The 25,669-nt window shown below is 46.7% G+C and overlaps 1 protein-coding gene across 2 annotated transcripts in view; it reads left to right on the plus strand.

Annotated features, from left to right (window-relative positions):
- The window catches only part of TOM1L1 (target of myb1 like 1 membrane trafficking protein), a 1,067,055-nt gene that overhangs the window by 556,699 nt on the left and 484,687 nt on the right, over positions 1-25,669 (plus strand). For both annotated transcript variants that reach the window (XM_069654924.1, XM_069654925.1), the window contains one exon: positions 8,136-8,269. In XM_069654924.1, the coding sequence (XP_069511025.1) occupies positions 8,136-8,269 (134 nt within the window). The remainder of the gene's footprint in view (positions 1-8,135; positions 8,270-25,669) is intronic.

The raw sequence follows: 25,669 nt of genomic DNA on the forward strand, positions 1-25,669 counted from the left end.
TATCCGTCAGTGAGTGTTAGGCAAAGTTTGAATGCAGTACCCTCTGGGAACACTACAGGTATAGGCAACCCAACCTTTGGTATAAGCTTGTACTACACAGTTTTGGTAGCATGTTGAGCAGCCAGGCTTATCTCAAGAGGGGAAAGGTAGGCTGTAATGGAGTTACACAAAGATTCAAAGTTACAGGTATTCAAATAAACTCTTACACTCAAGGTTTTATGCATAAACAATTAATAATGTATTTATCAGTCAGCTATAAAGCCTTCTTCAGAAGAGAGCAATGGAATAGTAACACACAAATATACTTCAATACTGTACACTCTGAGTTTTTGAATCAGACAAGACCCTTTTGGGATGGCCCACAGACACAACCTGCACCAACAGGTGACTTCAGTAACAAGGGTGCTGGGGACATTAATATCTTACTGTTGGCATCCAGGACACTCTTAAAAAGTTGGTAAAAGGCAAAGGGTATTAGAACACAAGAAATTACAAATAGTCATAAGCAGGGCAAACACTTTCAGATAGCACTTAGAAGAGACATTCAATTCAATAGGCTAAGCCAAAGTCAATGGGCAAACCAACATTTTTTGTATAGGGTGCAGCACTTCAGGTAACAAATGAAAAGGTCTTTGCACAAGTTCTTAGGAGTCATTGATAAAAAGAAGAATGAAATGTAGGGCCACAGGCTGATTAGACTTGTGAGTTGCAGAAGTTACAAGCACGTCCACAGTAAGAGGTAAGTTCTCTTAGGCTTGTTTTACAGTACCTTGGTAAAGAAGAAAAGATGCAGCTGAAGACTTCTGTTCATGTGCAGGTCTCACTGTTAATGGGCCTCACTCGTGGGGATAAGAGGGAGGACGTCAGGGGACTCCTTCACTGCACTTGCATGGTCAAAGCTGGCAACCGGCAACCTTTACTTTCAGTGGCTGTTTCACATTTCAGCTCCTTGCGGTACAGCAAATAGCAATAAGCGCGATTTCTGGCTGTCAAGTTGGACCTTCCGCACATCTGAGGTCCCACACTCGACTGAGAGGGGTCAGACTTGGTCATTCCTGCTTCGTGGGAGTCCGGAGGGTCCAAAAGCTTTAGGCCAGCTTACAAGCAATGCACACAATCTAGTGTCCCTCTCCCTGGCTCTACGGTTTCCTGCAGCAACTCTGACGAAATTCAACTAGCTCTGAGATGGGTGTCCAGGTGGCTTACTTGGGAGTTGATTGGTCCCACCAACTCAAAGGGAAAAGTCATCTTTGCAGGGCTTCTCTGTCGATGCAAACTTGGCAAGTAGTCACTGCAGCAGGGTTTCACCGGGCAAACCAACGGTCCAGGAGTTGCAGCAGGCATCCTCTTCAAGCTCTTCTTAGGTTCCTTCTTCCAGTGGTCGACTCTCCTTCCAAGCCAAAAGACTTTTATTCAGTTCTCTCCCATTCATTCCAGCCTAGCTGTCACTCACCCAGCAGGGTGGCTTTCCTTGCCAGACAGTCAGCCGGCCAATCACCAGAGAGTGAATTTGGGTCTCCTAGGGGACTAAGCACAGGCAGTTTCGGGCACCTCCCTCACTTCCTGCCTACCCCAGACACTCGGGCACCAGAAGCAGGTTTCTCACAGAAACCCTGCCAAAGGCAAAATGAACAAACAGAACAAACCTTGTTTGGTGCGCAGAGAAACTCTCTAGAAGGACCTTTCCACAAAGACCTGCTGAAAAAAGAAGACCAGGCACCATTTTAGCAAAGATGGCTGGACGCCATTTTGAAAAAGATGGCTCCCACGGTTAACGTTACCGGGTCCACGAACGGTCTTGGTAAGTGCAAACCATTGTAGTTCAAAACGAAACCACTGCCACCAGCCAGTCAATTGAGGAAATGGTAACAGAAAAAAAATGTTACATGAGCATTTAGACACAGGGATACTAAGTAACCCCTCCAGCACTCTATTGTAAGCTAGGGTGTGCTGGGTCTAGCAAGTACAATGCTAAGAAAAGTCACTTTCACTTTACTACTCTGGGAAACAGTAATTGATCCCAGAGAAGGTATTTAAACCTTGGGAAATCTGGAAGACTTCCCTGTGGCACTGCACTGAAAGTGCTTTGTGACACAATTGTAAAAGATGCCTATGGCGTTGGTTAGACTCCATAACCAAAAAGAAACACAGTGTATAAAATCACATTAAAATACATAGAGAGTGGGAAAAAGGGTCTCACTCTATCCAGGTAAAAAAAATCAAGTCCTAAAAATCCAGCAAAGTTGCTGGGGATCTCTAAGGTGGAGGGAATTAGTACATTTTTGAGAATTCTCCCTAACAGTGAGGGGAAGGACGGGCCAATTTTGGCACAGCTGGCGAGTGCTTTCAAGTGATGCTTGGCGGCTGCAGACCACACAGGGACTGCAGTTAGAATTTACCCAACAGCCAGTGGTCTCACCTTCTGAGAGTGAAGGAGACTCTTTCCCTGATGGCGTGCAAGGTATCAGGCACAGATGGACCTTGCCAAGCATTTTGGAACAGGCTGCAGGCCTCATCGTAGACTGCTGGGCCCCTTTCACCAGAAGGAGCTACGATACGGCTTGGATCAAATGGGCCACCTGGTGCAAGAGGAGTAGTCTTTCTCCCATTTCTGCCCCTATAGTGGAGGTCCTGAACTTCACCTACTCGGGGCGGCAGGGCCCTCAAGATGATATGGGTAAACAGATCTGCCATTTCCGCGGGGCACACAGGAAGCTGAACACCTGGCAGTGATCAGGCTTTTGAGAGGGGCCACCTTGAGGACCCCTCCGGAACCTAAGTAGCCATCTGTGTGGGACATAAACGTAGTGCTGAGATTTCTAGCAAGCTGGCCAGCAAACAAATATCTATTGTTGTTATCAGGCAAGCTAGCTATGCTGCTGTTCCTGGTGTCATGCAGGAGGGTTTCAGACGTGAAAGCGATGGAAGTAGATAGGAAGTGTTACGGACCAAAAGGTGTTACATTTACACTAGATAGAAGGACGAAGACTAACGCATCTTCTATTTCTTATCCATACCTATTCGGGCAGACCCGATTGTGTGTAGCAGAATGCATTCATGAATACAAGCTTAGGAAGCGGAGCTCCGGCCCGCCAGGGTAGCACAGCTGCAGGAAGCCACAGAAAGCAGTGGCCACAGCTATAATTCGTAGATGGGTTAGAGAGATTATGCAGCTAGAAGGGATTGACCTAGCACAGTTTGGAGCTCCCTCTGTGAGAGGGGTGATGGCATCTAAGGCATACTCAGCATTGGAGGCCTTGAACGATATACTGAGAGCAGCAGACCGGGCTAGCGATAGCGCATTTAAGAGGTTTTATTTCAAGCCAATGTCATCAGTAGTGCAAACAGTAGTTGGGAGATTTGAACAGGCATAATGCTCGCCTCCGGTCTTGACATAGAATGATTACTCTCCCACCCAAAGCATACACTGTCTATGTTTATTTACATAACCCAGTTGGTTTTGGCGCATAGGACAGTGTATTCTATGCCCTAATGACATCCTTCTGTCTTGATAGGTGAGGACCAGAAGAGCGGCTGAGCAGAGATTTGAGCCAGGGACCTCCAGAGAGACTGGAAGAGCAGCCTCAGCAGGACGCAGCAGAGGCCGGGCTGTCTGAGTTGGCAAGGACTCGTCTTTGACTGGATGGTCAGTTTATCAGTTCGAAGTTTGAGGTGCAGTTCAGAGCATACAAAGACGAGGAGGAGTTGAGAGCACAAGAGGGACAGGAAGGGCAGTGAACTACAGAAGAGACTTTGTTTAGAGGGAAATGTAGTTCAGAAAAAGAATGAGGAATACATGAGAAGTTGAAGGTTAATTTTCAGTTTTTTTGTTGAAAATGCTGAAGAGTAGATTAAGGAAGTTGAAGCGTAATGCTTGCTTCATGTCTTTTATAAGACTTCCTGCGCAGTATACAGGGGTAATCTTCATTCTTGGTGGCATCAAATGAAAAGTTAAGTACTTTATCTTGGGCATCCTGAAAAAGCTTTGTGCTCCTCAATCATTCCTTTTGCCTGACATCAGCCCTGATGCGCATGAGACTTGAGGCTGCGTCACAGCCTTCAACATATCGCTTGTCACTGACTTGGCACCAACCAGGCCCACTGCAAACTGGTCTCAATTAGCAACTCAGCAAAAATTGCATAACCTAGCTTTATGCGCCACAAGAATAGTGTCGGTGTTAGCCTGGCCAAAATGCAATGAGGCATTGGCATAGACCCAATCTTTCTTATGGTATCAAGAAGTTTCTTCTCCTTTCCTCAGTGAACTGAAAATGACGTTGATGAGGTTTTGTTAGTCTAGGCTAGAGCCACTGCCACCACTGCAGTCTGGGCAGGTGGGTATGAAGCCAGTCACAACCTTTCCTCCTCCTAGAGTCAGTTCATTACCTGTAGGCTCCATTTCATGGGGCTTGTGCTGTTCCCTTGTGGTCACTTGGACCATGAAAGGTTTAATGGCAAACCCTGTCCTGGGAAGTTTACACTGTCAGCCTGATGACAACAGCTGCATTTTCAGAGAAGCTATGACCAGTACCAGCAAGGCCAGACACTCTGGCACCGTAGGATCCTTCTCATGGAAGACCCTGAAGTATGGCTGAGTCTCCTCCTCATCCTCCAGTGGAGGATAAACATCATCCTGGGATGAGCTAGAACCATCCTCCTCTTGAGAGGCACGGGCCCTGACATGGAGTCTGTGGTACCTTTGGGGCCCACTAACAGGGAGTGAGGGCTCAACGACAACGTTTCAGTTGCTCTTTGAGGAACATGTGGACCCATCAATGGCACCAATATTGGCACTGGAGGGTGACTTGGCGTAATTGAGGAGGTGGGATGATGTCCATACAAAGTCTCAAAAGAACCCCCTCAAGTTTGGAGTAGCCATGATTTGCATGAGTGGATGTTGACGGAGAAAAAGCACTGCTTTGTGGAGAGGATAGGCCTTCGAGAGACACATGATATTGAGGGCATCCAGACTGGTTCAGCAAACCTGTGCAAACCTGTGCAACGTAGATGTCGACATTGTCGGAGAATGCCCCATCTGCAGGACCAAAGGTGCTAACCGCTGAACACGTCTTTGACACTGTTACATAGGACACGAACTGTAGCGAGTGATCCTTCCCCACCCGTACAGAGAAAGGACTGGCAAGTGATCCTTCCCCACCCGTACAGAGAAAGGACTGGCAAGTGATCCTTCCCCACCCATACAGAGAAAGGACTGGCAAGTGATCCTTCCCCACCCTTACAGAGAAAGGACTGGCAATCAGGAACTGAGGAGCAAGTTAGAGATGAGCTTTTGTGCGGGCGTTCCATGTATGCTCCCCCACCATGCTTTTGCAATTATCTGATGTGCAGAGTGCTCCGGTTCTGTCCCTGTAGGAACAACATCACACAGATATGGAGGAAATTGAATGGGACATAAGAGAACATCTGTGTAAATAGCTAAATTGTCGTGAAACATTAGCTCACTATTTCTAAAATGGTTGCTAGGACATGCTCAGTTGACTCTCATCTCTGAAAGATGCAGACATCAGGGAAATGGAATATACCACTACCTCCATTTTTAAAGCAGAAGAAAAAACGTTAGCGTTCTGAAACATACTTCTTCATATTATTATATATGAATGCCACCAGAGCGGTACAGTACACTTCCAATGAGGCATTGAGATTTTGTTTCTGCACAGATCCGTAATCTTTTGCAAATGCATGGGATAGACTGCAAAGTTTATGAACTGCATTTCTTAATAAACAGCAACAACAAAAACTAGGAATATGTATTAGCAGTCGGAAGGTGCAGTCCAAACAATCAGGGGAAATCCAGGTAATTGCTCCAGAGACTCCAGCCACCTGTTGTGTCACCACACCTCTCCTGTCGCCATCCCACCCACTTTTTCTCCATCCGGCTCTGGTGCCACACCTTGCCCACTAGGCAAACAGACATGCCTACATTTGAAAATCGAAAACCCTGAGATTTCCTTCATGGGATGCCATGTCCATATCCAATGTAGACTCCGCCCAAGCGCGCTCAGGGCCATTCCCACCTGCTCTGCCGGATGTGAATGGAAACCTCCAAACAATAGCTGAATGATCTTCTTCGAAGTGAGTTTTGTGCACTGTTGTGTGGAGAGGGCATGTGAGATAAGACTGCAGTAGCCAGCATTAAAACCAACTTCGCACTGAACTAAAACAGAAAACCATCAATTGACTACTGATGTAGCTGGATCGTTTGAGCGCTTTTACTTCCGTGACTTGGTAATATCGAAGTGATCCACTGTCACTAATATATTTGAAGCCAAAGAGTTGTTACTAAATACATTTAATTTGAAACATAACCAAAGGAACACATTATATAAATGGAAAGTGGAGCCCTTTCTTCACTCTGTGCTGCTCTCCCTTGTCTTGGACTATATTGCAGGGTTTGCTTCCTCAACTTATTCTGTATCCACACTGGGTCAGGGTCATCCATTGAGTGACAAAGGAGTACAAAGTACCACTTGCCTCAGTGTTAACTTCTCCGTCACTGCATGTTGCGAATTCAGAGCTCTGCAGACAGTTCCTCTTCTGTAGGGTGTTGGAATCCTGTGGTGTCGTGGGGTGGATCACATCACCGCCAAAGTGGAGCACAGAGCAGCTCTCTTGGCTCAATGAAAAGTATGATCTGTTTGTTACATGTGATGCCATCAGAGCAGGAAGGTATTTATATGTGTATTTATGTTTTTTTTTCTTTGATCAATGCCACCTAATGACAATTTTACAAAAGTGGTCACCATTGTTTCATTCCGGCTGTTCCCTCGAAACAAATAACTGAAGAGTTTCTGATCTGGACCTAATATTTCCCTAGTCATAGGAAGGACCACCCACGCTGGTGTGGGTTGTCACATGCATCAAAGTTATCCTGTAACATCGTACAGCAGTTCTGTGACAACATGTGGTTTGCTCCAAGCAAGCTTTACCAATGCATATGCTACAGAAGGCAAACATGAGTTCTTCATGATTTAAAAAGAGTGAATCCACTGTGTGCCTGCATTTAGTTATGTATTATGTCTTCAAAATTTTCCAGAAGCATCTCACAGTGTCGCTGTTCAGTTTGAATGCCTATGGCGAGCTGTACTGAGGGTAATGCTGCCAGCATGACAGTACTGTGCCATTTCCTGTGTGCATGTTTTAATACCCTCGCTTCTTTAATAATATGTGGGTGCTGAAATGGTATTGACAATGATTCAACATGGGTTCTAACCCTTGTCCCTGCCCTATAACCCTCTGCATCGTCCACAAGGCCTTCTGGAGCCTGGGGCCTCAATACCTTCAACTCTCTCTTCCTAAATATCTTCCCTCTCGAGCTCTTCGCTCATCCGCCTCCCACTCCCTCAGGGTCAGTCGCTTCTCCAAGCAACGAGTTGGTGGTAGATCTCTATCTTTGGCTGGGGCCTCCCTCTGGAACAGCTCCCCGCCTCCCTGAAACTTGCATTTCCACCGCCCCCTTCCCCTCTCCCATACAAATGCTCCAGCATCTTCGCCAGCATGAATTTTCATGCTGGCACAAATGCTGGAGATCCCAATGGGGTCTGCCAGCTTTATGCACCAGCATTCAGCAGGTGGATCCCATAGGGATCCATTGTACACGCTCCCAGCCATAAGAACATGGCAGGGAGTGTGTACAGTTACAATTAAACCCTGCCCGAGATGCTTACATCCCGGGCAGCGTTTCATTGTATTTGTGAACGCTGCTTTCCATGCACCCCTGGTAAGCAGTGTTCACAATTAAAATGAAACCCTCCACGATGCATGTCAGGGAGGGTTTAATTGTAATTGTTGGTGCCGCTTGGCATTCGAGCATGGCAAGCAGCGCTCACAATGAAAAGTAAACGCTGCCTGGCATGCTAGCATTCCAGGCAGCCTTTATTCACTTTGCACTGCAGAGTGTAAACGGGCAAAAGGCGGTGTACATGCTTGTACGCCGCCTTTTGCCCTTTACATTTGAAACCCACAGTGAAAATAACCAAAATCTGCTTGTGGGACCCACTTACATTAAAGTGTAAACGTAGCCGGTCCCTGCTGTCAAATGTGCTAATTTTATCAAAATAAGTTCCTATATTTTAAATGTGCCTTTGTCATTAATAAATTGTCCCCTCTTTTGGCAGAAATTGAACACAACATGTCGTATTATGCAGGAGAGGATCATGGAGCTCTTGGTGACCGTACACAATGATGATGTTACAGCTGAACTCATACAAGTGAACGATGACCTGAACAATGCTTTTCTGCGTTATGAACGGTAACTAACTCACACAAGTGCGACACTGGATTGGATGGCCATGGGCATCAAAGTGTGGAATCTTATGTCAAAAAATAAAGATGATGATGGCTGGAACTAATAACTTTAAATTGAGACAGATGGCATACATCCTGGGATATAGGAAGAGGCTGTACAGCTGGCACCAGTATTTCGCAAAATACTGACAATGGAGTAGTGCTGGGGAATATACGGGAAGAACAGATCTAGACCGACTTAAAATAGGAGAAGCTGAAAAGGGAGGCCCATACGCCTAATTGCGATGGTGGAGAACGTCCTTGATCACAGTAACAGGGCTTCCTCAAACAAGGTTTGTGTCAGACACATCTAATAGATTGAATTGGTCATGTGCTTGTGGACTTAAACCAAAAACCAGCGATACATGTTTAATATTGAGATTTCAGCAACACTTTTAATTCTTTGCACATAAAAGACTCAAAGTAACCCCAAGGTCGTGTGCTGTAATAGGAACTATCCTATCGACAGGAGACAACTTGACCTTGGACATAGAATTTACTCTGGAGTGAGGGTTGGCCCATTACAGATTAGTGTTGGGGGGCCTGTGCTTTTTCTGTTGAACTCCTATCCCAGATGTTAGTGGGATATTCAGGTAATAAACCAACCAAAGCTCATGCCAATTAAATACATTTCTATAACCTTGTGACAACAGTGTACACTACCGAAAACCTGCTTAAGGACACGTGACTCTACTTTGTCAGTGATTCATAAGGAGTTCGTAACCAAGAGGGAATCAAGGGCACATCTAGTAAACTGCTAACATAGATAACATATATACACTTCACCTACATGCAAATGCATGTGTTGCCAACATGAAGGAGTAAGACCCTTCACGTGTCTTATTTAACAACCACAAAGCTTCCAAACAGTTTGACAAGTCATTTAGCCAGACCAGAAGAATGTGCGTATAATTGACCCCATTATGACCCTGGCGGTACGCCATACTACGAGTTGTGCTCGCGGGTCTCGCTCTGTGTGACACCTGCAAGCACACCTCGTCGGATGCACCGGAACCGTTATGAACGATTGCGGTGCGTCCGATTCCCGATTCCCATTCAGCCCTATGGGGCCGAATGGGGGGCAGGGGGAGTCCCTTATTACTAGCACCCAGCAATGGGGACGGACCGGGACACCAATGTCGGAATACCAACGTTCGTCCCCATTGCGGGGTGCCGGAATAATCACGGGTTTGGCGGCTGCCGCCAAACTCATAATGAGGCCCATTTGTATTGGATTCTGACTGTTAAATCTCATGTTCGCCCTAAATTAATGCCATTTCTGAGAATAGCGGGAAAACAATCTGCTGTCTTGTCCTGACCCCTGGCAACATTCTTTGAAGCCGAAGCATTTCAGAATTTCTGCCTGTTGTGTCACATTAATTAGCTCCCCTGGAACCTTTAGAACTATTTGGTGTAGGGGCTCGTTCAGTGAGCCTTAATTTACCAAAGTTACAACTGGTGTTCGACTTCAGGGTGTTAAACCAGCGCAGTATTTTAATCCTGGTACAGCCTCAGAAGGAGGAAGTCGAGGTTCGCATTAGACAAGTCAATCGTTCCCAGTCGGTTACTTCTCCAAACTTCAGGACACCCGGTTCACCATTGTGCCTGTGACGCCCGTGCAGCTACATGTCTGGGAAAATACCTAGTGGGCTGCGACGGGAACACCATGTGGATGGGTGATTGTGCAGGCGAGGCTGTAGGATAGATGTTTCCCAAAAACGAGCTGGAAGGGGAAAGGTGTGAAGGGAAAGGGGAGGGGGCAGTGCAGTTCAAGGGACCAACAGTAAAAAAATAAAAATAAAAGAAAGATTGAGATTTTTTTACAGGTATGCATAATATGCCACACACAATAGCATTGATCTTGTTAGAAGTTTGGCAGTAATTTGGTAGTAAATCTGCATAATGACTGCCAACAATATTTACTGTTACTGCCACTAGGTCCTGTGGTTTACCATGAGATTACAAGTGGTGGCAAAGCGGTGTAAATCCCCATTTTTGGAAAGGTAAATTGGAGGATTTACATCCAGCTTTTCTCTGGAGGTGAATCTTGTACTTTACCTCCCAAATCGGAGTTCAACGCTGCAGTCAAAATGGAGGTCATTCTGTCACTGCCAAAAAAGTGACAGTTACGATCTTTCCGCCACTTTTTTACTACAACGGCAACCTCATAATGAGGCCCAATATACTTCAGAGTGTAAGATAAATATATATATAAATAGCCAGGAAGAGAGGAGTAGATTGATACAGGTGGAGCTAGTGAGAAGTGTCATTTTCAGAAATGTTTTCAATTGTGTTCTGGAGTGATACCATGTGCCCCTGGTTACTTTAAGGCAGGATGTGACCGCAGCTGAAAAAGGCCAGGCTTGCGGTCATTTTTGAAATACTGATATTTTGTATAATGTGTTGCAAAGTGGAAAAGTTTAATTGTAAAATGGCTCCCACAGTTACCATTTGGGGGACTACTTTCCATACGTTTACAAGCCTAGCCTGCAGCTATTATCAAATGTAACCTTGCTGAATACTTTAAATGATAAACTGCTGAAGGAAATCATAAGCACGTTCTGTCATTTGATCTGCTACAATCTATTCTTCAATTGTTGATGTTTTTGGTAAGAAAGACATAACCTTTATATCAACTGGACTCCTACATCAGGTTACTATTGTGTGTGTCCTAGGCAAACTATGTGACTATAGGACTTGAGGATGAGAAGTAGAGTGTGAAAGTCATTATTTTGTGAGAAAACTGATTATTTATTGCCTATTGTGGTGGGTCAGAAAAAGGATGCAGACTTTCTCTGAAGTATTTATTTAGAGAAAAAGGTAAATGCCTATCTTTCCCCATGCAATGATGAGTCCCTAGCTAACAAATCTAAAGTGCTCGTCCGTCGTCACTGAATGCCTTAACAGAATCGGTCCACCGTCCAAACTAACCCTTTCTGAGCCTACCACTAACTTAATAACTAAAGACAGGAGAATGACTCCCTTTTCCTGGGATTGCTTCTTGCAAACTTCTGTTCAATAATGTATCTTTAAAAAGACTCTCATGACTGTTCTTATCAATTTGTGTTATTCCTTCAATACTTTGTGGGACTTGATTCTTGCTTTCTTTGATATTGGATTCCCATTACTTTCTTGTTTTCCTTTTGGCTTTCTTTCTTATTAATTGCTATTCTCGTTTCCCATGGTAAAATTATCCAATACTCATGATTCTCTACTTTGCCACTCTTTTCCTCTTTATACAGTTCACAGTCTCTGGTCTCTCTCTGAGACTTGTCTTGACCCTATTCTCTGTTCCAACCTTATAGTCAGACTTTTCTTCTATATATGGACTTTTTCTTTAAATAGACTTCCTTTGTCTTGACTTACATCAATATTATCATTCCAACAATGATTCTCCGTCACTATTCTATGAATTGCTCTGATACATTTTTCTCCTTGACTGAGACGAGTATGATAGTTCTCATAATGATTCTTGTTGGTTCACCTAGACTTTAATAATGCAGTCTCTTTATCTTAACTGGGACAAGTATGAGCATTCAAATAATGATTCTTCGTCCCGCTCCCAGGTCTCCCATTTTCCCTTTTATCTGTTGCTGTTAGGGATAACGTCGCTGGGTTTCCTATTCAATCGAGATCGTCTCTTTGTTTTGTCAGGTTGGCTTCTTGTGTTCGTTCAATCTCTCTCCATTCGTGCCGACATATAGGATGGCTCCTCTGTACTTCAGATACCGACTCGTTCCACTTTGGCAGTTGCAGAGTGGTATAGGCATTGTTTTCAGGACACCGGGTCCACAACAAGTTTATTGTGGTCACACCACCACTCTCTCTTTCTATCTCTACCTCCAGGTGTTGAGATGCCACATGCACATGGCCAGCTTTGTTTCTCTCCCTCTCAGTGTTACCAGACACAGCAAGTCTATGTCAGCTTCTTGCCTTCTCACACCAGTAGGATGCGGCCCATCCAGTCTCTCCTCCATGTCAGCGTGCAAGCCAATTCGGAACTTTCGGGCTTCTCTCTCTTGTCTCCAGTCTCCTCTCTTTAATAAATTACGTAGCTGTGGGACTTCCCTGGCACAGTGTAGTTCTCATTTTTCTCTGTCTCCAGCAGCTTCTCGTCTCCTCTGCATATCATCCTCCTGATCTCAGCAAACAGGGAGTTTTCATTTAAAGAAATATTCACAGTTTCCTGTTGACTATAACATATGTGGGTTTTTCTCTCTCATATAAATCTGTATTTATGTATTCATTTAATGAATTTATTGGGTATGTATAATGCGCCGATACACAATGTGTTTCAAGGCGCAACAAGACAAGAGGCAGGGGGAACAGGGATGACACAAATAAAATGGTCCTACTAGACCTTGTGACATTCGGATTGTGAAAGTGTAGTAACAAGAATTGCTGGGGAGTGGGGACAGGGCAAGTGCCGGTCAGGGTGGAGGGGCCCGTGGGTTAAGCGAGTGCCAGGGGACGCCAGGTGGACAGTGCCAGGGGAAGCAGAGAGTGCATGGGAAGAAGGTCCACATGCTAAGTGCATGGAGCAGTGCTGCAAGGGCTCAGGGGTGCAGGCACAGCCAGGCTAGTGCAGGGGGAGGGAGCCGGGAAGGGCAAGTGCATGATCCGGTAGTATAGCTCAGTAGCAACATGCTCGTCTTGGAATACAAGGCAATGCAAAGCAACAAAGGTTTGAATCTCGGGTCTGCGCTTAGAAACCTCTTCGGTATTAAGCGTGTTATGAAAAACAATTATAATTATTATTATTATAATGATGGGGGGGTCAGGTGAGACCAAGTGCAGGGGTAGACTGGTCGAGAAAGGCCTGGTGCCCTGCAAGAATCTGAAGGAACAAGGCAGCCAGTCAAGAGGCAGAGGGGGACATTAGCAGGGGAGGGGGGACAAAGGGGGAAGAGAAGAGGAGGGTCTTGAGAAGCTTCTGGAACTTAAGGAAATCTGGCTCAAGTCTGAGAGTGGCAGGGAGGCCATTCCAGAGGGAGGCACCGGCAGAGGAAAGAGATCTACCCCACACTCTCTGTTTGGAAAAGCATCTGATCTGTAGATTGTTGGAGCTAGATGACCGAAGGGCTCTAGCAGGGAGATATTTAGGGAGAGAGAGTTGGATGTAGTGGGGTCTCAGGCCACAGAAAGCCTTGTGGATGATGCAGAAGGTCTTGAACTTGATCTTTGCAAGCAACCAGGAGCCTGGGCTTGAGGCCAAGGATAATTCTCACAGTCCTATTCTGGATTAGTTGAAGGAGGTGAAGGGAGGAGTTAGGCAGATTCAGGAAGATGCTGTTGCAGTAGTCCAGCCTGGAGAAGACCAGAGCTCTGGAGACATTGAACTTCTGTGGGAAGATGAGGAAAGGGAGAATGCATCTGAGGAGGTGTAGCTGAAAGTGGGCCTTCTTGGTAATGTCTGTGATGTGAGGTGAGAAGGAGAGAAAGGAGTCGAAGATGACACCAAGGTTCTTTTGCCTCACAGGAGGGTGAGGAGAGGAGGCCCATGGAGACCGCCCAGAGTGTAGGAGGGAAGGAGGGAGCTGGGTTCCCAATGAGAAGGATCTCAGTATAACTGCCATTAAGAGAACCATGCCTAATAGCAGATATTTATTTTTATTTTTTATTTTTTACATTTGTATAGCGCACATGCAGCCCAAAGGCATCGTGGCACTGTTACTTGTGCCATACTTAGTTACATAAAGGTTACATACATGTAATGGAGGCAGGTTACAGAAAATCCGATAGCGGGTACATAAAGAGTAAACAATCATTCAGAGATGAGCAATGTTTGGGCAGGTAGATGCGTTCCAGGTGAAGGTAGGGTATGGGTTAGTTCAAGAGAATGGTTTTAATCGCTTTTTCGGAATGCTAGGTGAGAGACTTCAGCTCGCAGGGGTGGAGGTAGGGCATTCCAATGTAGTGCAGCTAGGTATGGGAAGCTAGCCCCACCTGCTCTGGCTCTCTTGACTTTAGGGGTCGTGAGCAAGTTTGTGTATGGAGTTCTGGTAGGCCTGGTGGATCTGGTGGGGTGAATCCTATCGGAGAGATAGGGAGGAGCGGTGAGATGGATGCATTTGTGGGTGATGGCAAGTGCTTTAAATACAACTCTTTCTCTTACTGGGAGCCACTGTGCCTGTTTTCTAGCCTCCCTGATGTGCTCTTTCTTGGGTATTCTAGAGCGCTGTTTTGTATTGTTTGAAGTTTAGAACAGGAACAGAGCATTACAGCGGTCAGGTCTTGACCCTGTTATGGCTCTGACAATTGTGATGCAGTTATGCTTTGATAGAAATGGTCTGGCTGCTGTGAGGAGTTTGGCATGATAGGCTGCCATTGAGGCAATGGCGTTTACTTGTCTGGTCATTCATAGATTTGAGTCTAGATAGACACCTAGTGTCTTTACTGCGTTTGCCACTGGTATTTTTATGCTGACAATTGTGAAGTGAGTGAATTGGGAGTCAAGGTTCTTGAGTGTCTCTTTAGAGCCCACTATAAGGAGTTCAGTTTTGTCTGAATTGAGGCATAGGCCGTTGGCTGCCATCCAGGCTTGAATTGTGTTATAGATGTAGTTAAGAGTCTTTGAGTCAGTGTCATAGTTTCCTGTTAGGGTGATGAGGATCTGGGTATCGTCAGTGTAGTTTGAGTATGAGATACCCAGGGAGTCGAGGATGAGGAATAAGGGTCCAGTGAAAATGTTGTAGAGGGCGGGCGAGATGCATGACCCTTGTGGAACACTGTATAGGATAATAGTGGGTGAGGCTGAGGCAAGGTCTGAGAAGACTTGCATGGTCCTCCCTTGTAGGAATGAGGTGATCATGCTGTGGCATTCGGGGAGAGGTTGGCTGTAGTGGAGAGGTGATGGCATAGGACTTGATGGTTGACGAGGTCGAAAGCCACCGATAGATCTAGGAGGAGGAGGAGGGCAGGTTTCCCTTTGTCCCTTGCGTCATCCATTTGTTTTTTTTGGTCAAGTAGTGCTGACTCAGTCCCGTGGCCTGGGCGGAAACCTGATTGGCGTAGTCCAAGAAGTCTGTTTTCCTCAATGAATTGTTGTACTTGTATGTATGCTGCTTGTCCAATATTTTAAGAAGGAAAGGGACCATGGTAATGGGTCAGTAGTTGTTGGGTATGCGTGGGTTGAGGGAAGGTTTCTATGGTTCTTTATGAGAGGGCGGACCCAGGCTTCCTTGAGGCAGGATGGGACTTTGTTTGTGGCAAAGGAGGCATTTACAAAGGCTGTGAGGAAGGGGGCAAGATGGCTAGTGCAGTCTTTGATGAGTGTGGCTGGGCATATGTCTCCTTTGCAGTTAGATGGTTTTCATAATACTGATTAGATCAGATTCTTTGATTTCCTTAAAGGAGAAGGAATTAGAAACCGTAGGTGGGGGTGGCGGTGTGATGTTGGAAGTCAGGATGTTGAGTGTTTGCCTGGTGGTTAGAATTTTAGCTTGGAGGGTATTGAGCTTACTATTCATAGCTGATTGGATTTCATCGCACCAAGTTTTATCCTTGGTGAAGTTCTGTGGTGTTGGTGTGGGGGTCTCCAGGTCTCTGAAGATCGAGAAGATTTCTTTGGTATTAGATTGTGCCTCCAGGATTCTAGCTTCGAAGGAAATGGCTTTAGCCCTAATTATAGCTTTTTTATACACTTTTGTTTTCAATTTGAAATTGAGTTTTGCTTCGTCAGTGCTGCCCGTTTCTCCAAACAGAGTACGAGGAGGTCTGGGGTAAACCAAGCGTTGGTGTGGCTTGTGGGTTTTCCCTTGCGTGGTTTAAGTGGTGCAATGGCTTCAACAGCTGCCTTGATGGCTGTGTTGTAGGATCTCGCTAGGACCTCAGGGTCAGCTGAGAAAGGAGTTCTGAATGCTGGCCCGGTTAAGAATGGGATAAGGTTATCCTTGGTGAGCTGCCTGGAGCTTCTGGTGAGTGCTTTGGGCAGAAGTGGCTCATATGTTTTGTTGTTCCTGGTAGTGGGGATGTTGAAGTGAATGGCATGGTGGTCTGACCAAGGGATGGGGGTGTTGGCGGTGATGGAGATAGCACAGTGATGCTGAGCTATCCAGTGTAGGGAGCGACCTTGTATGTGCGTGGGTGTGGTGATGGGGTTTGTAAACCCGAGAGTTTCGAGTGCTGTGTTGAGTGTTTTGGCTGCATGATCGTTGGCATCATGGAGAATTAGGTTGAGGCTGCCTAGTAGTATGGCTTTGGTGGGGTGCTTCAAGTTATCAGAGAGGAGGTCAGTGAGCATTGTCTGGAAATCACCTATGGGACCAGGTGGTCGGTAGACGAGGTGCAAAGTGATGGTGCAGTGGTCTGATAGTTTAATTTAGGTAAGTAACCAGGTAGTCACTGTTTTCAATGATGCCTTTGTCTATTTTTCTGATTGCAAGGGTGTTTTTGGCTATCATGGCTACTCCACTGCCCAGGGTGGTGCGATCTTGTCTGATGATGGTGTATCCTGGTGGTAGGGCTAGAGATAGTGCCGGGCCTGATGCTTCATGAAGCCAGGATTCAGTTATCATGAGAATATCAAGGTCTTGTGTAGATATGAGATCATGGATGTCTAGGGCATGGGCATTGATGGAGCGCGCGTTAATGAGTGAGCATTTAAGGTGTGTGCTATTGGGAGGATTCTTGGTTTTGGGTATTGCAGAGGGGATCTGCACAGCCTTGGTAGTATTGGTGTCTTGCCGTTTCCTGGCTGCAGTGCATGCTTTGTTGCTGGGTTGCTGTATGGTGTGTGCGCCAGAAGGACTGTGGGCAGCTGAGTTAGCAACATTTGCAATATCATGGGGATTGTTAGGTTTGGTACAATTATCCCCATTGGGGTAAAAAGCAGCAGCATGAGCAGTGCCTACAGCAGTACTAGGTTTGCTGGCAGTGCTACAATTATCACCATTTGGGTCAAAAGCAGCAGTATGAGCAGTGTCTACAATAATGTCGGGTGGCATCGTAGAATGAGCAGGGGTAGTCAAGTCATAGGATTGGCATACTTTCGTGGAAGTGATTTCCAAGGTAATGCTCAGCAGGACTGGGGTTCTAACTGGTGCGTGACTGGTGGCGGGGGGGTAAGGGCATTCATAATGTGCCTCATTGTGAGTTTTGGGCTGCTGGGTCATGCTGGATATATTGTTGGGGTGGTAGGAGGTTCTGATGCCTATATGGCCATTGTGGAATAATAAGGAGGCAGGGATGCTGGGTTGCAACATCGAGTAACAGCGCGATAGTAGGCGCTTATGCCTTGTGTAAGGGGAGGGCTGAGATACATGTTGGTGCTCACCTTCGTATTGGTCCTCAGGATCAGCCCTTAGAGGTAGGCTGGGGTGGGCAATTTCGTTGGCAGAATGTGGTCAACTCGCGTACCGGAGCGAACAGGGGCTAACAGGGGGCAATGGCCTTTATCCTGGCCTTGTTCCGCCGCCGGCTTCCGCCTGCCAGTGGGGCGGACCTCAAGATGTTGATTCTGGTTGCTTAGCAACCGAGAGCCTCACTCTCATGCCGCGTTGCACCGGCCATTTTGGAAGGTAAGGCAGCAACGCGGTCTTCGATCGGGGGCATTCGTAATACTTGCAGGTGCATGAAGAGTGAGCAGATCGGATCAAATCTGCTTTGGGAGATCAGATGGCACGTGCTGCTAGGGCTGCAAGTGTGATTCCAGGTGAATCAGTGTAGAAGCTGCAGTCGTCGTGACTGTGGCTGTGGTTTTGCCTGTAGTGGAGGGATGTCCGCTGGCGCACACAAGGGAGAAGGGCTCCTGCCCTCTCAACCTGTGTGGCTGCCTGGAAGTGGGGGAGCTCACTGGGGCTAACAGGGGGTGATGGCCTTTATCCTGGCCTTGTTCCACTGCCAGCTTCCGCCTGCAGGTGGGGCGGACCTCAAGATGTTGATTCTGGTTGCTTAGCAACCGAGGGCCTCGCTCTCATGCCGTGTTGCGCCGCCCATTTTGGAAGGTCAGGCAGCAACGCGGTCTTAGATCGGGGGCATTCGTATACTAGCAAGTGCATGAATAGTGGGCAGATCGGATGAAATCTGCGTTGGGAGATCAGATGGCACGGGCTGCTAGGGCAGCAAGAGTGATTCCAGGTGAATCAGTGTAGAAGTTGCAGTCGTTGTGGCTGTGGTCTCGCCTGTAATGGAGGGATGTCTGCTGGGGCACATGAGGGAGAAGGGCTCCTGCCCTCTCAACCTGTGTGGCTGCCTAGAAGTGGGGGAGACATACAGTCAGGACTGAGAGAGGAAGAGGAAGAGGAAGAGGAGCAGGCAGAGGGGGGAAGCTTGAAGGAGAGCTTTGTGTCATCTGCATTACAATGAAAGTTAGGAGAGGAAGCAGAGATCAAATGCCCTAGATGGGCAAGGTATATGTTGAAAAGCCAAGGCGAGAGGATATATCCCTGAGGGACACCACAGGGGGAGAATGAAATGGAGGAGAGGAAAGGGCCCAGTTGCACCTGTGAAGGTCGGTCAGAGAGGAAGGATGCCAACCAGTCCAGAGCCAGGTCCATGATGCTAAGGGTATCACTGAGCCGATTTATAAGGGTGGCATGAATAATCACATCAAAGGCAGAGGAAAGATCAAGAAGGGTGAGAACGAAAGGAGAGTTGGAATCGAGATTAGAGAGCAAGTCTTCAGAGGTGTTCAGGAGTGCAGTTTTCATGCCTCTGGCAGCTCTGAAGCCAGACCGGTGGTCGTGGAGACAACCGACAGATTCAGTGTGGTGAATAAGCTGGGAGATGGCCAGCTTCTCCAACAGTTTACCTAGGAAGGGGGTAATGGAGATAGGGTGGTAATTAGCCAGACAGGAAGGGTCGGCAAAAGGTTTTTTGAGGAGAGGGTGCGTAAGGGAGTGCTTGAGGAGTAACAGGAAAGGTTCAGTGGCAAAGGTGTGATTGCAGAAGTTGGCCAAGGCTGGAGCAAGGGAGGCACTGTTGTCCTTGATAGTTCTGGAGGAGCATGGGAGCACCTGTTTGGATGAGACTTTCTTAGAGCAGACTTGTCTAGAAACCTTGTTAGGTGACATGGGAGAGAAAGAGGAGAGTAGGAGGGAAGGAGAGGGGGACAAGGAGGGCCTGAGAGTCGGAAACGGAGAGGGGAATGATGTAGAGCAGAGTGACAAGAGGATGTCCTGAGTTTTAGTAATGAAGTGAGAGGCCAGTACAGTGGACCAGGAAAGGCAGAGAAGAAATGGAGACTGCAGTAGGATTGGCGAGATCCTTAGAGATTTTGAAAAGTTCTGCTGTGTTGTTAGTAGCCCCAGAGATGCGGGCTTGGATATAGGCCCTCTTCTTCGAGCAGATGGAAAGTCTGTATTGCCTTTGGAGCAGACTGCAGGCCAGTTTGTAAGAGGGTGTGCTCAAAGCCTGCCACTTCTGCTCAGCAGCTCTGCACTTGCATTTTAGAGAGGCCAGGTCAGAGTCATACCAGGAGTTGCGCTTGGAGGCAGGCTTCATACAGATCCTCATGACAGGGACAAGGATTTCCAGAGTGTTGGATTTTGAGAATTAAAAGTTAGCAAGGTCTGGGTCAGAGTTAGAGTCAGTAGTAGGTGTACTAGGGGGGATGACGGGGGTGGTAAAATCAGCCACTGACACACGCTTCATAGATCGAATGATGGAGATGGAGACTGTCACTGAGGGTGGAGGCTTAGCCGGGGCACCCACGTGGTTCAGGTGAGAGGACAGAAGAGCATGATCAGAACAGGAGAGAGGGGAGGTGGCAGGATTGGTGATGGGGATGTCTGCAGAGATGAGCATTCAAGGTGTGTCTGGCTGAGTGTGTCAGACCGGAAGGAAGAACGGAGAGGGAAAGAGAGTCAGAGAAGTTGCAGAAGAGTCCAGAGGCTGCATCAGGAGAGTCAAGTGAATATTGAACTCTCAGAGGAGGAGAAGCTTGGCGGTAGAGGCCAGGAGAGAAGAGGTGATGTCAGCCCACTCTGAGAGGAAGAGGGAGACTGGTCCAGGGGGCCTGTAGATGGAAGCATGTGCCAGTGAGAGGATAGGAGAGGCACCAGGCCTACAGACAAGGCATTTGAAAGAGGAGTAGGACACAGTGGGTATGATAGTAGCAGGGACCCATTCAGGGAAGATCAGAGTCACTACGCCCCCGGACCGGTTTGGCCTGGGCTTAGAGAGGATCTTGTAGCCCTCTTGGAGGAGAGTGTCAAAAGTCGTAACAGAGCTGGCTGTGAATCATGTCTTGCTGAGAGCGAGGACATCGAGGTCAAGGTCTTCAAAGAGGTGGCATATGTCGGAAGAGTATTTGACGGCAGAGTGATAGTTGAGGATAGCTAAGTGTAGCTGGTTACCATTTTTGAAGGTCTTCCGAGGATGGGTACAGGAAAGTGGTACACCCGTCAGTGTGGACAGAGGGGCTAAAAGGGTGGTAGAAGCAGGAGTGGCAGGAGAAGGGAGGAAGTTGATGAGAGGCGGAAGATGCCTATCACGAAAGAGGAGGTTGGGCTGAGAGCCCTGGATAATGACAGTGCCATTTAGGTAGACATTAATGATGACCGTAGACAAAGGAAGTATGCCAAGAGTACTTCCCAACGGGTGCCACCATTAATGGGAAAGGAAGAGAAAGGGGAGAGCACTGAGGATATATTGGGAATCCAAAGTTCTGGAGAGAGAATGACAGAGGATGTTGGTGACAGTCTGCCTGGAAGAAGGGTTGACATTGGTTTCAGCGATGGGCAGGCCTCGATTGGAGACCAGGAGATCCTTCTTGAACTTTTTCCTTCCAGACTTTGAAAGAGAGATAGGATAGGTGATAGAATAGCTGTTAGAGAAGAGGTTGGAACCACCGTGGAGGGAGAGCATGGCAAGAGGGCGGGGAAGGGGAGAGGGAGAAACTGTGGTGTACGACACTGAACTACAAAGATTGAGGGATAGAGTGAAAATGCCTAATTTTCAACCACAAGAGCAAATGCAAATGCAAAACCCCCAGATTCGACTTTCCTAGGTAGAAGGAAAAAGCCTAATTTTCGAAAACAACAGCAACTGCAAAAACACCCAGATTAGACTCTCCTAGATAGAAGGAAAAAGCCTACTTTTCGAACACAACACCAAATGCAAAAACACCCAGATTCAGCTCGCCTAGCTAGAGGGGAAAAAGGCACATTTTCAAACACAACAGCACATTCAAAAACACCCAGATTCGACTCTCCTAGTTTTGATTTTCAAAGATAGGGGGGAAAAGCCCCAATGGCTTACTACGACAATTCAGCTAATGCCAGATATGGATAACATACAAGTGCGATATGCAGCAGACTGAACATTTTCCTAATAGGAGTAATACAAGAGGAGGGACAGTTACACAGGGAGCAGTAATGGCTGTTTCTGCTGCCCGCATCTTTCTTACCTCGTCAGTCGCTGCAGGTTGATGGCTGCGCTGCATGCTCCCATTGTGAACAAAGGCAAACGCAGTCTGGAGCTACTACTGAGGGAGCTGCCATTTGCCACGAGGGCTGCCCGGGAGTGGGTTCCCCAGGCACGGTGGTCGGAAATAGGGCTCAAGCCCCAATCAAGAGTCTCTATGGTGGAGCGGGAGGCTGGAGGAAGGGACCAGGTAGCGGGTGGGGGTGGGAGCAGGGGAGAAAAATAAGCGAGCGCGGAGAACGCAATAAGAATTTAAAAGCAAGAAAAGGCAAATCAAGGGGATCACAGGCCTTACAATAGTAGATCCTTACCTCAGGCACATGGAAGAATAATGCCTAAGTAGCGTGTGCACACTGTACATATCCCGCAGTTTATGAGATCAGTTTACAGAGGTATTGTTGGAATGTTCTCTAGGGATTTCCTCACAGGAAGGGGGAGTCTCTCTTGGCAAGGTCCCACTTGCCTCCACGCCTAGTAAGGGAGTTACGGAGCAGGCTCACCTCCCTAGCCTCACAGAATGGGGTCTACCCTTGGGGAGAAGAGACGGATTCCTGTGATTCGTCACACTATGCATCTGTTATTCCCAGTCAGGATGATGAGTTATTTGGTGTTATTATTTTAGAAACCGAGTGATAAGGAACTGTTTCCTTGTTGGGATGTTGCAGTGTTAATAAAGTTGAGTCAGGATCTATCTGAGAAGGAAACTCTATGGATGTATTCGTCCATCTAGATTCCTAGCTTATGCTTTGTTATTTGTTTACCTAAAAATGTATTAAAATCTTGCCCACGTCTGGATTACTGAGAGTTGAATAATATGACAGAAAAGGCTGCCTATTGTTGTAATGTACCTTGCCTGTAAATGAGTTGTCAAGAGGATCAGGAATATAATCAAGCAAGCAGATTCAATGCATGCTTCATTGCAGTTTTCAGTTAGTTGTGTGGGAACATCGTAATTTTAATTAAGACAACAGAGACAGATTTTGCATTTAAGTACTTTGCTGAACTGCCAGCAGCAAAAGAGGTATTATTTAAGAAAAAACAGAAATACACTCATGTGGACTCAGCTGTTTCTGTACATCATGAAAAGTGTATAAATCATCGTTAATGCTCATCCACTTCCTATGCTTTGCTCTTATGGGAATATCTACAGAAACCAGGTCTAGGCAAGACAGGCTCTAGGCATAGCAATCTCCACCCAACATCTTCAGATGTTTTCAAAAGTTGTTTGCCTATGATGTCAAAATCGCAGATAATAGGTGGGAAAATCAACACTTCTGTTGTCTAAATTAAAAGGACAATTTCCTACAGCGCTGGCTAAGTAAATCTATATTTCATTTCATGACACAGAGCTGCGATTTTTGCATGTTTGAACCACATTTACCACAGTCTGAAAAGCATGCAGAAATAACTCAATATATCTTGCAGAAAACCCCCTGAGAGAAAAGATTTAGAAGCCATGTAACCCCAAGAGGAATAAGCCACACATATCGACACATCAATTACAGCTAGGGACATGCCCCTTCTGACCCACCAGTCCGGCGTGGGAGAAGAGACAGAGCTAAACGTTTTTTTAAAAGAAATCTGTAACTGTGACTGAACACCTGAGATCGGTTGTGGCACATTCATATTGTTTTGGGCTATGTTGCTAGGTGGCTGAAGAATCCAGGTCGGAAGCGGCTGTGTGTTCTCGTGCCTGTGCTTGTGCCTGTGAGACACTCTAGAGCGCGGTTTGACTTGGTGGTTCTCTGCTCCTAGGTTCTTTCTTCTAGTGTGTACGAGGAACGAGCCGTGGGCTCAAAAGGAAACGCCTGGGTGCTTGGACGCCTGAATTGTGGACCTGGACCCCTAAGGCCCCCTGTGACCTCTCGAGAAGGCGAGTGCTTGGCGGAATTTGCAGCTGGGCACTGCCAGACCCTGCCACTGGCGCTGCCTATTTACTGCCTACCCTACCCAGCTGAGCGGCAAAGTCCTACATACGCTCTGAGTGAAGCAGTGAGGCAGTTAGTTGCAGAGTTACACAGTGAGTGCGGTGCCCATGTGAAACTGCGGGGCACCAGAAGCCTCACCATTGTGTTCCCGTGGCTCATTAATCTCGTGGCGGTGACTCAGGGGATACCGTGGATTAATATTTATCACAGTGCACATTTAAATATATCTTTACAAATCTTTACAAAATTGGTGCACATGTAGTCTGGGTAATAGCAAAACTACCTGTGTCTTCTTAGGTGATCTGCTGTATCCCGTGATCACTAGCTCTGTGCTCTAATTCAGATGAACATTGGCGAAGCCCGGTGGATTCCATTTCCTGCTGCTTGGCCCTGGAGAGGGGCGCGCACCGAGGAAGCACCATTGAAGCACCGCTCTGCCGCTTCGCCGCGGCGCTCGGTGCGAGGTGCTTCCTCTGATCCATCCATCCTTTTTTTTCCCTCTTTTTTCCATTTTTTTGTCTGTGCGTGGTGCCTTATATTTATATTTTTACTCTTGTTGTGTACTCTAATTTGTTTGGCTGCTGCCACAGTATGGCAGACAAAAGAGTACGAATATACACTCTTCGCACGGACATGCTATGCTCTGCACGATTGCGTGCGTTGTGCGATTCTCCGAGTGCAGAAGGACTTTCTCATACTCCAAAGTCTATTCACCAAAGGCTGCCACTTGGACAAACAAGCCGGGGGAAAACACAGCCGCTCCAATACCCCTGCTGGTGATATTCAGGATTTTGGGTTTGGAATCTCGTGCCCCTCTCGACCGTTGGCACAGATGCCGTCTTTGAAGAACTTAAGTGTCTCTAATTTTGAAGCACAACCGATACTCATTAATCTAGAATGCTTTGTTACAGATCTTCCTTTAATGAGTTTGCCGTCAGTATCGGACTCAAATGTTAATAGTAAGGACGACAAACTGCCTTGTAACATTTCGCTTTCTGACACCATGATTCTACCAAATGCCCACACGGGCAATGTTGTTCCTTTGCTAAATGAGCATGAAAGTGTTATTCACAATGTTGATGATGCTGTTATAGATCTACACTCATCAAATTCCTGCTTCTCGGCCAGGGAAGATGCCCATGACCTCTCTAAATCCCCCATATTATTTCAGAATGTAAGTTCTTCAGAATATGACATCTCGATCTATTTTATTCCACCTACCACAAGAAGGCCGGCTCAGGAAATTTCTGCCGTAACGTCTTGCTCATTATCAAAGAAATCTCCTATGATCACTCTCGAAGTCATGAACATAGCTTTGATGTCCCTGGCTAAATTATTCGAATCTCTTGATGGCAAAGTAAATTCCATTGCATTGCAAACAGTCTCATGGAAACTGCCATTTGGCAGAAGTCATTCATAGATTCCTTGGCTCAGAGGCAGGCACTTGATGGCAGGGACGCCTGCCCGATAACAATGCTGATCCCAGAGGCTACTCCCTTGGTTAAAACGGTAAACACATTTTCTAGAATCCAGCCTGATATGTGTTCCTCTGATAAGGCTACTCAATGTTTCATGGTTGTGGTTCCTTTTGTTGATGGCATCATTCGAGAGATACCGACTGAGGTGGCACCGGGAGTACTGTGGTCTACTTTGGTGGTTGTCCCTGAATCAACAGTAGTAAACATCGCACAACCTCTTAAGGAGGCCTACCCCATTTTCTCTAAAAAATCTAAAAAAGGTCTGATGAACGTATCCAATCCTGGGTCTGAACATAACTTGAAGCAGAAAAAAACAAAAAATCTAGAGGAGTGGGATCCAATGCTCCGACGAAACAATTCTTCAAATCACTTACCAAGCCAGCCAGATGCTTAATGATAGCCTCTAGTGACATAACAAAAGAATATTCTAATTTGGCACAAGAAAAGAAGAACATTTCAAAAAATGGGTCCATAAACAATCAGCCGATCCCAACACATTCCCCATTGGATGACTTGGTTCAGGCTGTTGAAGATCTTGAAGTAGGTCCTGAGGATCTGCCTCTTGAGGTACATCCCTTACTGCCACATAAGGTG

Source organism: Ambystoma mexicanum, chromosome 3q (assembly GCF_040938575.1).
Source record: "Ambystoma mexicanum isolate Mex_15411 chromosome 3q, UKY_AmexF1_1, whole genome shotgun sequence".
Classification (NCBI taxonomy): Eukaryota; Metazoa; Chordata; class Amphibia; order Caudata; family Ambystomatidae; genus Ambystoma; species Ambystoma mexicanum.